At 39.3% G+C, this 14,733-nt stretch overlaps 1 protein-coding gene across 21 annotated transcripts in view; it reads right to left on the minus strand.

The window, feature by feature from the left end:
- Positions 1 to 10,737: 10,737 nt before the first annotated feature.
- The window catches only part of mtmr3 (myotubularin related protein 3), a 93,324-nt gene continuing 89,328 nt past the window's right edge, over positions 10,738 to 14,733 (minus strand). For 11 of the 21 annotated variants that reach the window (XR_013817404.1, XM_079828158.1, XM_079828161.1 and 8 more), the window contains one exon: positions 10,744 to 12,967. Coding sequence is in view for 12 of the 21 variants with exons in the window: in XM_079828158.1 (XP_079684284.1) it covers positions 12,796 to 12,967 (172 nt within the window). In the remaining 9 variants the exon portion in view is untranslated. Of the gene's footprint in view, positions 12,968 to 14,733 lie in introns of all 21 variants that reach the window. The other 10 variants (XR_013817399.1, XR_013817400.1, XM_079828155.1 and 7 more) reach the window with 8 other exon arrangements.

Here is a 14,733-nt window from a genome sequence, read left to right on the forward strand (position 1 = left end):
TTTGACATTATGTAATAATTGAATAATTTACACTTTAATGTAATAGTATACACTGTCGTAATTTACATTTTTTGTCCATTTTGACTTTATGTAGTAATTGAATAATTTACACTTTTATATAATAGTATCCACTGCCGTAATTTAGATTTTTTTGTCCATTTTGACTTTATTTAATTTCCACTTTTATGTAATAGTATACACTGTCGTAATTAAAAATTTTTGTCCATTTTGACTTTATGTAATAATTGAATAATTTCCACTTTTATGTAATAGTATACACTTTCGTAATTTACACTTTTTGTCCATTTTGACTTTATGTAATTGAATAATTTACACTTTTGTAATAGTATACACTGTCGTAATTTGTTATATTTTTCCATTTTGTCTTTATGTAATAATTGAATAATGTACACTTTTATGTAATAGTATACACTGTCGTAATTTACACTTTTTGTCCATTTTGACTTTATTTAATAATTGAATAATATACACTTTTATGTAATAGTATACACTGTCGTAATTTACACTTTTTGTCCATTTTGACTTTATGTAATAATTGAATAATGTACACTTTTATGTAATAGTATCCACTGCCGTAATTTCGATTTTTTTTGTCCATTTTGACTTTATGTAATTTCCACTTTTATGTAATAGTATACACTGTCGTAATTTACACTTTTTGTCCAATTTGACTTTATGTAATAACTGAATAATTTACACTTTTATGTAATAGTATACACTGTTGTAATTTACACTTTTTGTCCATTTTGACTTTATGTAATAATTGAATAATTTACACTTTTATGTAATAGTATACACTGTCGTAATTTATACTTTTTGTCCATTTTGACTTTGTATACTATTACAAAAGTGTAAATTATTCAATTATTACATAAAGAAAAAATGGAAAAATAGAACAAATTACGACAGTATGTAATTTAATAATTTACACTTTTGTAATAGTATACAAAGTCAAAATGGACAAAAAGTGTAAATTACGACAGTGTATACTATTACTTAAAAGTGTAAATTATTCAGTTTTGTCCATTTTGACTTTATGTAATAATTGAATAAATTCCACTTTTATGTAATAGTATACACTGTCGTAATTTACACTTTTTGTCCACTTTGACTTTATGTAATAATTGAATAATTTACACTTTTATGTAATAGTATACACTGTCGTAATTTACACTTTTTGTCCATTTTGACTTTATGTAATAATTGAATAATTTATACTTTTATGTAATAGTATACACTGTCGTAATTTTTTATATTTTTCCATTTTGTCTTTATGTAATAATTGAATAATTTACACTTTTATGTAATAGTATCCACTGCCGTAATTTACACTTTTTGTCCATTTTGACTTTATGTAATAATTTAATAATATACACTTTTATATAATAGTATACACTGTCGTAATTTACACTTTTTGTCCATTTTGACTTTATGTAATGGAATAATTTCCACTTTTATGTAGTAGTATACACTGTCGTAATTTACACTTTTTGTCCATTTTGACTTTATGTAATAACTGAATAATTTACACTTCTATGTAATAGTATACACTGTCGTAAATACACTTTTTGTCCATTTTGACTTTATGTAGTAATTGAATAATTTCCACTTTTATGTAATAAAAGGACCTGCTTCGTTACTTTTCGGACGCTCTTGCTTACTGCTCTGCGCTTAGCTCTATCGCTTCTATATTTTACAACTTCAGCAAATCAGCACAGTGCTCAAACAACAAAGCTTGACTCCAATGATAAAATTAGAAACTCTGGTGACTGAATTCCTAAACAAAAAGCGGAATATTTCAACCGACCAGCCTCCCACTGCCTTCAGCTTACATTCCGGAGAAGGGAAAACACAGCTGCCTACATTAAAAAGGATAAGAAAATGCCTCTTCTAGAATCTACTTGCTGCTCAAACTGCCACAGACTTTTACAAAGGATTGCAGTTCTTGAAACAAAGTTATTTGCGGAACCATCCAACCAGACGAATCACACAGCAGAGCTTCATCATGATCGCCCTCTGCACACTGCCGGTGAGTCCCATAAATGTAGTGCAACTCAATAGGTAGAGAAACAAGTAACTGATCAACACACTAATCGATGGCACAAACAGGGAGCAAGACCCAAAGGCACTCGAGACATCAGATTGTCACGAGCATCACATATTGCCGCAGTAGCATGCTCTACCCCAGACACAAGGATTGCAAACACTAGTTTCCTACCACCAAATATACATCTTGAAAACAGATTTGAAGTGCTAATGAATGTGGGTGAGGAATCCCCAAACGTGATGAATGTGACCGAACACAGATTGAATCAGCCCGTGGCTAACACTAATGCTAACAGGCGCTCAAGGTCAAGCAGACAGCGGCCCTCAGCTCAGAGATAGTGGGGGACTCCACAATCAGAAACATAGCAGCAGGGATAATACCACATGCTTCCTTCCACAAGCAACAGTCTCTGATGTAAACAGGGAACTTAAAGGGTTAGTTCATCCAAAAATGAAAATTCTGTCATTAATTACTTACCCTCATGTCGTTGGACAACTGTAAGACCTCCGTTCATCTTCAGAACACAAATGAAGATATTTTAGTGTAAATCTGATGGCTCTGAAAGGCCTCCATTGACACAATGGCACGGTTCACTCTCAAGACCCTTAAAAGGCACTAAAGACGTCGTTACAAAGTCCATCTCACTACAGTGGTTCTAAAATAACTTTATGAATCAGCGATAATAGTTTTTGTGCGCAAAAAAACCCTAAATAACGACTTACATAGTGATGACGATTTCAAAACACAGCATCATGAAGCTTCGAAGCGTTATGAATCAGTGAGTTGATTCAGCAGTTTGAATCGCCAAATTTCAGCAGTTTGGTGGTTTGACACGCGATCTGAATCATGAATCAGCTCGCTGATTCATAACGCTTTTTGCGCACAAAAACTATTATCGCCGATTCATAAAGTTATTTTATAACTACTGTAGTGAGATGGACTTTGTAACGACGTCTTTAGTGTCTTTTAAGGTTCTTGAGAGTGTAAAGTGCCATTGAGCCAATGGAGGCCTTTCAGAGCATCAGATTTACACTAAAATATCTTCATTTGTGTCTGAAGATGAACGGAGGTCTTACGGGTGTCAAACGACATGAGGGTAAGTAATTAATGACAGAATTTTCATTTTTTGGGTGAACTAACCCTTTAAGAACATACTGATGAAACATAAGACTGCAAATCGACTCATCATTCATGTGGGAAAGAACGATATTCAGAGAGAGGAGTCAGAACTCCTTAAGAGGAACTTTTTGAAACACTTAGAAAACTGAAAGTTCAGCCGTTCATCAGTGGACCACTTCCAGCAAGAGGAACAAATAGGTTCTCACGGCTACTTGGGCTTAATACATGGCTGCAAAAAACCTGCAACATGAAGGGAGTGAACTTTATCGACAACTTTAATCTCTTCTGGAGTCAGAGACAACTGTTTACATCAAATGGCCTCCACCCAAACAAACTCGGTGCAAGAGTGCTAAAGGACAATATTTATTTTTCCCTTCATCATCCTTCAGCTGTGTGTGTTAACCCACTCAACCTGGATGGCACACACACACCAGTACAGAGTATGGACGATCACAGGACTTCATTTCAGCATCTGAATGGACATGCGGTTGATACACCCCACAAGGACAATGATAACATCACGCTCATGGACACACTCCCAGCTGAGCCCCGCCCTCAGAGCTCACCACAGACACACTGTGACGGATTAGAAATGCTCCAAGTGACACAGATCGAGGCACTAAACAGTAACATCTCAGCCCAGACTGTGGAGTCTGTGGAGGCATTGGTAAAAATGGGGACCATCGGGGGTGAGACTGGTGAACTTTTACAACTTATATGTGGTATAAGCAATAAGCTGGATGAAATGTCTATATTGTAAGGTGGAAAATAATCAAAGATATTTGAAATAGAACAAAATCATCTGCTTTGCTGTTAGCAGCCATCATCGTGATCAAGATATTGAAATTGACTCAAGCCCCTCCCCCTTAACGCCATCAGAGGGGCCAGTTGGAGTTAGAAGAACAAAAGAGTGGCTGGCTGGCCAAAAGGTTTTTACACCTTTGATTCAATGGGGGAAGTTTTGTCTGATTGGTTACTTTCAAACGTCTTACGGTTTGGTCTGATTGGTCAGTTTTAAAAGAGTCAGATTTGAATTTGGTGACATCAGGGAAGAGATAAAAGAGGATTTCAACTGTAGCTCGCTCTCTGTGGATTCTCTGGCTTTCTGTAGAGAGAGCTGCTCTTCAGCTCTCTCTCTCTCTCTCTCTCTCTCTCTCCCTATCTATCTCTCTCTCCCTATCTATCTCTCTCACAGGTAACATTCTAGGCAGAGGCCTACAGAGCATAATTAAAGGTTTATGTTTACATCTATTTGAAACTATTTTAAGTGTAACCATAACTAGAATTTGTGTTTCCTTTTGGAAGAGATTTATGTATATTATGTAATTGACATTTACTTGATTGTTAATAAATTGTTACATTTTTGATCCTTTCTTAATTAATCTGTAATTATTAACTATCTCCAATGTGGAACGGTATAATTGCAACAAAGGGTTAAAACGAAATGATTAAATGTATGATTAACTATCAAATATAGATGACCAAACAACCGGTTGGCATTCTCTTCTAAATGCGACAACTATGATAAATGGAGTCAGATAAAGAATATTATAATCAAATCCATTCTTCCAGCTGAAACACTGAACGCGTGCGGCCTTCACCGCGGTTCGCTACCGATCCTTGGAGCGAATTCATGCGGCCTTACAATATCATTCCTTGAACCGGACGATAACATATTGCAGCTTCCGGTAACACCAGAGAAACAGCCCCCCTCACCAGACATGTTATTCCTCTCTACAGCATCCCCGCCTCTGAGCTTCACAGAGAAAATGGATTTTGTTTATACTGGAAACAGACAATCACACTCGATCGCTGCGAGCCCCCAGATATCAACCAAAGAGCGTCGAGCTCCACAACCACCAAAGACTGTAGGCCCAGCTCGCTCTGCCCCTCCTCCTGTGAGATTTCTTCGGTCACAAAGCCAGGGCACACACCCTCCTCCATCTGCACCAAAAACAACTGATACCAGCTCTCAGTGACGTGTTCTGGGTCCTCGCAACGTCAACAGCAATCTTATCAAATGTTTACAAAACAAGCGTGAACCCAGTGCACCTGTTTCTTTCTCTATTTCTGTTCTGTTACGTGATAGAAAGTCTAAGGCTTTCTCAGGCCGTATGGGAAACCCATCTAATCTGCTGCCTGTTACTTGTCAAACTAAGATTACTGTGGGGGAAAATGTTTTAATTAATACCGTTCACTTAAAAACAAATCATTTCTAGTCAACGACTTAATATCCACAAACAACCTAGATTTTTTGCTTCTAAATGAAACGTGGCTAGAAGACAGCTGCAGTGCAACAGTCCTCAATGAAACAGCCCCTCCTAACTTTACTTTTATGAGTGTCTGCAGACCAGTCAGAAGGGGTGGAGGGGTCGCTGCTCTATTTAAAGATGTTTATCAATGTAAGCAAGTATCATTTGGTGACTATTTGTTAGGGGTGTGCCAAAAAATCGATTCACAGAAGAATCTAGATTCTCATTTGCAACGATTCAGAATCGATCTGAAATGTCCAAGAATCGATTTAATAAATTAATAAAATCAGCTGGCTGTTCGCCTCCATTTTGTAACTAGCCTATACGCGACGTCCGGACGTCACCACGCAGCCAGTTTTTTGAACGCGAGCGGTAAATCACTAAAACAGAGAGGAAGCAAATATGGATGAGAGGGAGATCCAACCAGCCCCGTCTTCACTTAAAGCTAAAGTTTGGCGTCATTTCGGTTTTTACCGAATGCCTGGAAGCATTGCGCTGGACATGATCTGGACATGCGCTGACATCTTCCCTCTGGCTCTCAGCGAAGGCGGTCGCATTCTCTCCTCTCTCCTCTCGTCTCCTTACTCCCTCCTCTCCTGCTTGCTTCTCTCGTCTCGTCTAGTCTACTGTCTTAAACTTGGGAGACTCTCCACGCACTGCTCTCGAACTAAAAATTATGGATTTGATCAACTGGTCTCTCAACGCAATTGACACCATCTTCTCGACGAGAAGCTTGGGTTCGGGGGAACCTAACTGCCCTGCCGGAACGTTTGCTGCTGGCTACACGATGGACGCGTGGGAGAGGTGGCATGTTGTGTGTCTAGCGGCACTTTCCGTAGAGGACATTGAAGACATCTACCTATTCGGATTCATGGTAACAGGGTTTCTGCTGATTGGATCAGGCATTGCCCTGGGATATCGAAAAATTCAGAAAGCGGTGACAGCTGTTCAAAGCTCCACAAGGCTGCCCGTCATGATTGAAGCAGTGGGCAGAGCGGTCATCTCCCAAACTGGGACTACTAACCGCAACATGGATAACATCATGGAGTTGCAACGCAAGATGGATATCATCTCGGAAAAGCTCACTGCTTTGCAAAATGGTTTCAGAGACCAGAACGAACTAAGAGAGTAGTCATAAATTGTGGCTACTCGCTCCCAGACCAAACAAATTCCAATCTTATCTGCTTTCGGCTCCCTCAACCAGCACGGTCTTGGCCAAGGCCGCTGCTGAGACAACAACTCCTCCAGAAGAGCACTGCAGGGAGACGCTCTTGCATTCATCCCCCAACCACCTGCTGACTCGGACTGGGATCTGATCAAGGTTGTCTCCATAACAACGGGAGCACCGAGATTAGGGTGCCAGGCGTGACTCTCCAGGCCTACACAAACATGCACATGAACTTTACAGGCACACACACACTTATGCACACACCCATCTCTCACCTTCGCCGCTTTGTACCCCCAGTCTGACAAGCGGGTCTGTGACCAGCGCCTGAGATGGCTGCAGGACCGGGACGCCTGGCTGTGCTGGGACACCTCAACCCCCTACTCCTCTCCCCTGTTGCAAGTCGTGTTTCATGTTGTATTGTGTGCTCGTGTTGCTGAGATGTTTTTTTACTGGTCTCAAACTGTGCTCCCGTAGGAGCATAGTCTGGGGGTTGTTTTTTTTCTCATCTCCTCACCCCTCCCTACCTATCCTCATGTTATGCTGTATTTTCTGTCCAACTCAAGAAGGCGCCGCATTGAATGGCGACTCGGTGTGACTCGCATAACACCAAATACATTTCACTGCCAGTTGTATATTGCATATAATTGTGTATGTGACAAATAAAATCTCTTGAATCTTGAAATCTTGAATCTTGAATGACACACACAGTGTGCAAGCTTTGCAAAATGAAGACCAAGTACTTCGGCAGCACAACAAATGCGCGGGCTCATATTACTAGGCATCACCTGGAGCTCAGCCGCCAGCTGCAGACCAACGCACAGCACACTGCAGTGTTTCACGAAACTCCCAGCACTTTATTTTCATAACTTGTTATTCTTTAAGTTACTTTGTCTGACTGAGAAATATAGATTTTTTTTGTCTTCACCGGTTGTGTTCTACATGATATTTGTGGTAAACTGCAACTTTCCTGGGAAATGCATCTATTTTCAACCATTTTGTATTTTGAAGAAGCACTTTATTTTTGTTCCAACTTATTTTATAGCTAGCTACTAATGGGTAGCAATTGAGAACCAGACAATGTTTTTGATAAAAGGCACTTTCCTGAGAATTGAACTTAATAAATGTGAAAAAGACACTTTGTCTTCGTTTGTCATTCTGTATAGCAAAGCAGATGAGAGTAGATCATGATCAGAAACCCGATTAGAAATCATTATGGATAAAATCGAATCGTTTTGAATCGAAAATCGATTATGAATCGAATCGTGGCCTCAAGAATCGGAATCGAATTGAATCGTGAGATGGTAAAAGATTCCCACCCCTACTATTTGTCTCTAGAATATCTGGGCATTGTGCTAAAAGGTGCACCACGCATCCTGCTTATCATTATTTATAGGCCTCCGAAATATTCTCCGGAATTTATTGATGACTTTACAGAGCTGTTATCAGTAATCTCATCTGAGTATGACTGTTTTGCTATTGATGGGGATTTTAACATTCACATTGACATTGCTGAATCCAGTACAAAAACACTTTTGATTTGACACAACATGTACACGGACCCACACATGACCGTGGACACACTCTAGATTTACTTATCAGTAAGGGTCTAAACATTTCATCGATAGTTATTAAGGATGTGCCACTGTCTGATCATTTCTGTATTTTCTTTGATATATCAATCTCTCCTGCCATTGAAACTAGATCTGTCTCTATCAAAAAGAGATGCTTGAATGAGAACACTAGTGTGCTGTTTATGAAGGCTATATCTCTAACACCAAGCATATCTGCAGACTCTGTTGATCTTCTCCTTGACTCTTTTAACTCAAAAGTTAAGAGTGTAATTGATGATATTGCCCCTGTGAAAGTCAGAAAAAAGAGTGGCAAACAAAAAGCACCTTGGAGAAACTCAACAGCAGTGCAATTAATGAAAAGACAATGCAGGAAATCTGAACGCAAGTGGCGAAAGACAAAACTTGTAGTCCATTACAACATCTATAAAAACAGTCTTCGTCCTTTCAATGTGGAACTAGGCAAAGCTAGACAGACCTTCTTTTCAAATATTATAAACAGAAACATAAACAACACACGCACTCCTTTTGCTACTGTTGAGAGACTAACAAACCCCCCCCGAGTCACATTCCCAGTGAAATGCTCTCAGACAGCAAATGCAGTCAGTTTGCTTCCTTCTTCTCCGAGAAAATCATTAAAGGGTTAGTTCACCCAAAAATGAAATTTCTTCCATTAATGACTCACCCCAATGTTGTTCCACACCCGTAAGACCTCCGTTGATCCTCGGAACACAGTTTAAGATATTTTAGATTTAGTCCGAGGGCTTTCAGTCCTGTGAATGTAAGTCTGTGCACACTTTGCTGTCCACGTCCAGAAAGGTAATGAAAACATCATCAAAGTAGTCCATATGTGACATCATTTGGTTAGATAGACTCTTTTGAAGCGTCGACAATACATTTTGGTCCAAAAATAACAAAAACTAAGACTTTATGAAGCATTGTCTTCTCTTCCGTTATCTTGGAATCCGCGTTCACGAGGCCACAGTGACGCTGTTACGTGTTATCTGGTGCGACAGAGCTTCGTTTGTAGTCTGAGGGAGACGCACGCTGTACTGAGTGTGACTAAAGTCTTAGTTTTTGTTATTTTTGGACCAAAATGTATTGTCGACGCTCTCAAGCCAAAGTTAGTCTGGAGCCCTGCTATAGAAGTGAATGGGTGTGTGTGTGTGTGTGTGTGTCTTCTCCTATAGCAGTGAATGAGTGTAATTTTTCCTCAGTGACGCTACAATGCTCTGTCTGATGTGATACTGTAGTAGACGCTGCATAGTTAAAATTCACTTCCAAATATTATCAATCGTACATGTAAAGAAGTTCTTAAAGTCATTTCTGCTGTGCTGTTTACAAACATTAGAAGTTGAAGCTTTAATTTTGGTTAATTTAGCCACTGTATCGAATAAATACCTAGGGTTGTGTTTGTTTTCTTCCAAGAGAGTCAAGAAATAAGCAGATCTAGCAGTTTTTACGGCCTTTCTGTATGCGATCATGCTCTCTTTCCACGAATTATGAAAGACCTCTAGTTTTGTTTTCTTCCAGCTGCGCTCCATTTTTCTGGCTGCTGTTTTAAGGGCCTGAGTGTGTGTGTGTGTGTGTGTGTGTGTGTGTGAGTGTGTGTGTATGTGAGTGTGTGTGCTCGTTGTACCACAGCGTTGGACTATTTTCTTTAATCTTCTTTAAGCGCAGGGGAGCAACTGTGTCTAAAGAGCTGGAATAGAGATAGTCAATAGTGTCTGTTGCAGCATCGAGTTCTTCTAAGCTATCTGGGATGATGAGGAGATGATACTGATGAGGTAGATTATTTAAAAAGCAATCTTTAGTGGCGGCAGTGATTGTCCTGCCATATTTGAAGCGAGGGGACGGCTTTGCAGCCATAGCTAAATGAAGTATATATGATACTAGGTAATGATCTGAGATGTCAAAAATTAGTGCTTTATCTACGGCCAGAACTAACTATCAGCAAATTCTTTGATAAAGTCTGTATTGTGCCCTGGTGGCCTGTATACAGTAGCTAACACAAATGTTAAACGGGTTTTATCATGTACACTACATAACGTTACCGAAAGCACCAGGACTTCAAAGGAATTATATTTGAAACTCGACTTCTGAGTAATACTGAAGATATTATTATAGATTACAGCAACCCCTCCCCCTTTACCTTTCAGACGCGGCTGGTGTTTATGACAGTAATCTTGGGGGATGGATTAATTTAAAGTAATGCAGCAGCAGCAGAAAATTAAACGCTATTATGAAGTTTGTCTCTCTCGGTCGACACCCAAATTCAGTTGTTTTTAAACTGTGCTATATATACAGTATATATTAACATTGTATTGTATTATTAAAATATTAACTTTAGTACTGCCAAATCGATGAATCACTTCCAAACGTTTTACATAATAAGTGTGTACCGTGTATAATTATGTATATTTTAATACACATATTTATTTAAGAAATATTTGCATACTGTATTATGTTTATATAATTTATATTATATATATAGTTTTGGGATGTTAGTTTACACTCAGATCAAATGCAGTCGGATCAGAGAAATGAGTCCAGGAGTCGCTTCAGTTGGAATTCCACTTTGTTTAATTCTTACAGAAATCTGCGACAGTGTATTTCCGATGATTACCAATGTGCAAAATATAAACCCATGGAATTTACTCTTTTTGGGGGGAAAAAAATTCACATTCATGGATTGGCGTTAACGCAAAAGCTGTTGCACGGGTGACAATGAAAACACTCTTGCGCTGACAGGATGTCATCAGCTTTAGGAACTAACGCCCATCATCACATCACTAAACCCTCAGGAACTTGCCGGTGTCATTTTACTTTTTCATTCAACTCTTTTCCATATAATAGTGATCACATCCATCAAGCTCCAAAAAAAGACAAAAGCAACACAATAAAACTTGCAGTCACTATGGACTGTCATTATATGGAAAAGAGTTGCATGAAGATTCTACCAGTTAGGAATGAACACGAGTGCGAGTAAATGACATTTATTATCAGGTGAACTCTGGCTGATGAGATCGAGCGGCTGATTGGGGGAATTGCCAGAATTAAAGGGATAGTTCTCCTGAAAATGAGCCCATGATTTACTCTCCCTCAGCTCATCCTCGGTGTGTGTGACACTCTTCTCTCACACAGAGTTATATTAATAATGTCCTGCTCTTCAAGCTTTATAATGGCAGTGAATGGCTGTTTCTGTGCATCCATCCATCATATAACTGCTCCACACGGCTCCGGGGGTTAATAAATGACTTCTGAAGTGATGCATTTGTGGAAGAAAAATATCCATATTTAAAACTTTATGTCCACGAAAGACTGGCTTTCCAGCGTATGACGTTAGAGATTACAGTTCGTAAAGTTTTAAATAGGGATATTTTTTACTTCAGAAGGCCTTTATTAACCCCTGGAGCCGTGTGGAGCAGTTATATGATGGATGGATGCACAGAAACAGCCATTCACTGCCATTATAAAGCTTGAAGAGCAGGACATTATTAATATAACTCTGTGTGAGAGAAGAGTGTCACACACACCGAGGATGAGCTGAGGGAGAGTAAATCATGGGCTCATGATCCATCCCATTCCTCCAGAAAGTAGATCAAATGGGAAGGGAAGCAAAAGCGATTGTGATGTGTGTGTCATTTCTCAGATGTGTGTGAAGGGGCTTCATCTTCAGTGCAAAGGCAGCTCACACCCATCAACACTGATTCTCCTGCGGTGTATCAATTGTCAGGATTGAACATACAATTCAAACAAAATAAACTTGATAATAAATAAGTGTTGAGAGCGCAAAGAAAAAAGAAACACAACATCTGGGCCCTATCCCACACATCTCTCTCCACATACAACTGTTCAGCATCACTAGAAGGACAAAAATAAGAAATACATTAAAAAGAAAACCCAGAATGGCTACAACTGGGGAAAACAACACAACTTATGTTTGGTGACTAATTTAGTGAGCCACTATTCAAGAATTCTATACAATTTCTCATCTTAAATGCTCATTCTTATATCATTCTAATATATTATATCTCATTTGTCTCGCATGTATGTTACAAAAAAAAAAAGCATTAGTGAGAAGGTCTCAGAAGCAGACCGTGTCTAAACCAGCCGACGTCCACAGCGCCCTCTAGTGGCCCGTGCTGACATCACTTCCTGTCACTATACAGTCAGCACTAGAGAGAAGGTGAATGTTCCTATTTGAGAAAGTACTAACCAAGAGTCTGGAAATTTGGTGCGTTCAAACCCTAGAGCGTTTGAATGCTGTGTGGCACCCAGAATCACTTGTGCAACCTCAAAAAAAGAAAGGAAAAAATTGCAGATTGTTGAAAGAGAGATGAGATCTTGCGGAGAAGCACCTTTGACCCTGTGGCGTTCACCACTGCTCAGCTGATCTCTGTGAGATGACGAGGGCTGTTGGTGAAGATCCAGCTCTGCCTCTTCTGGAAAGTGCTAAGCCTCCTCTCCTCGCTGGACGACTTCTGTGCGCTCCACATCGCTCCATATATACATGATTCCCTTTGGGGTGGGAAAGAAGCCACTCCTCCACAGAGCAGCCTGTGGGCCGTGTGGTCCTGTGGGTCCTCAGCAGGTGTCCGTGTGCAGGCAGGTCTGGGATCAGTTGGAGCTGGCCGTGATGGGTGTGTCCAGCTCGATCTCCAGAGCCGATCCCGGAGTCTGCAGGTTGCTGAAACACGACCTACACACACGGCTGGGCTCGAACAACTGCTGGCTTGGCACCGGGATCTTCTGATCGCAACAGCTGGCACAGAACACATTCCCACAATTCCTGCAGCGGAGGGAAAGAGAAAGAGTTTCGAAAGAAAAAGAAAGAATAATAGCATTAGTACCTTTATAAATCACTTTTAGAATTGAATTAGCCCAGCCTAGAATATATAAAACCCATGCATTAGAACTGAATGCGTCACATTTTTATATATTTAATTTAATAATAATAAAATAAGAAATTACAAATGAAAGCACTATCATTTGAAATAATAATAATAATGAGCATCTAAATGCATTTAAAGGGTTAGTTCACCCAAAGATGAAAATTGTGTCATTAATTACTCACCCTCATGTGGTTGGACACCCGTCAGACCTCCGTTCATCTTCAGACACAAATGAAGATATTTTAGTGTAAAGCTGATGCTGAGAAAGGCTTCAGATAGGCCTCCATTGGCATTCAGTACATTTACACACTGCAAAAAATGCTTTTCTAACTTAGTATTTTTGTCTTGTTTTCAGTCCAAATATCTAAAAAATCTTACATTAAGAAGCATTTACTAGACAAGCAAAAGTTTTTGTCTGATTTTGGGGGAAAATAACTCAAAATTAAGGGAGTTTATGCTTAAAATAAGCAAAATAATCTGCCAATGGGGTAAGCAAAATAATCTTAATTCAAACAGAAAACAAGATTATTTTGCTTACCCCATTGGCAGATTATTTTGCTTATTTTAAGCAAAAACTCCCTTAATTTTGAGTTATTTTCCCCCAAAATCAGACAAAAACTTTTGCTTGTCTAGTAAATGCTTCTTAATGTAAGATTTTTTAGATATTTGGACTGAAAACAAGACAAAAATACTAAGTAAGAAAAGCATTCAGTACATTTACACTCCCAAGACCCATAAAAGGCACTTAAAACGTTGTTACAAAGTCCATCTCACCACAGTGACTCAGTGAATAATTTTACGATGCGACGACAATAGTTTTTGTGCGCAAAGAAAAATCAAAATAACACCTTTATCCAACTTGTTCTCGACTTCCGTGTGTGCCTCCACGACGCATGCGCGAGAATATGACGCAGATCCGGCGTTCGGACACATGACCCAGAAGCAATTTGTTTACAAGCAGAGGAAGACGCGCGTGTCTAAGCTGTTGATCTACATTGTTCTCAAAATGGGGCTAAAGTGTGCATTTCATGGATTCCCGAACGCCGGATCTGCGTCATATTCTCGCGCATGCGTCGTGGAGGCACACACGGAAGACAAGAACAAGTTGGATAAAGGTGTTATTTAGATTTTTTTTTGCGCACAAAAACTATTGTCGTCGCATCGTAAGATTATTGTAGAGTCACTGTGGTGAGATGGACTTTGTAACGACGTTTTAAGTGCCTTTTATGGGTCTTGGGAGTGTAAATGTACTGAATGCCAATGGAGGCCTATCTGAAGCCTTTCTCAGCCTCAGCTTTCAACTAAAATATCTTCATTTGTGTTCCGAAGATGAACGGAGGTCTGACGGGTGTCCAACGACATGAGGGTGAGTAATTAATGACAGAATTTTCATTTTTGGGTGAACTAACCCTTTAAACTGAAACTCAAATATAATAAAAATATGAATTAATATTGATATTTAAAATCAGCACATTTAAAGGTGCAGTGTGTAGTATTAATGAGGATCTATTGACAGAAATGCAATATAATACACATAACTCTGTGTTCAGTGGAGTATGAAGGCCGTTATGTGTTTATGATCTCAGAATGAGCCGTTTCTATCTACACACACCGCGGGAAGTGAAGCCGCCATTTTGTGCCGTTATGTGTTTATGATCTCAGA

This window comes from Gobio gobio, assembly GCF_949357685.1.
Source record: "Gobio gobio genome assembly, chromosome: 10".
NCBI lineage: Eukaryota > Metazoa > Chordata > Actinopteri > Cypriniformes > Gobionidae > Gobio > Gobio gobio.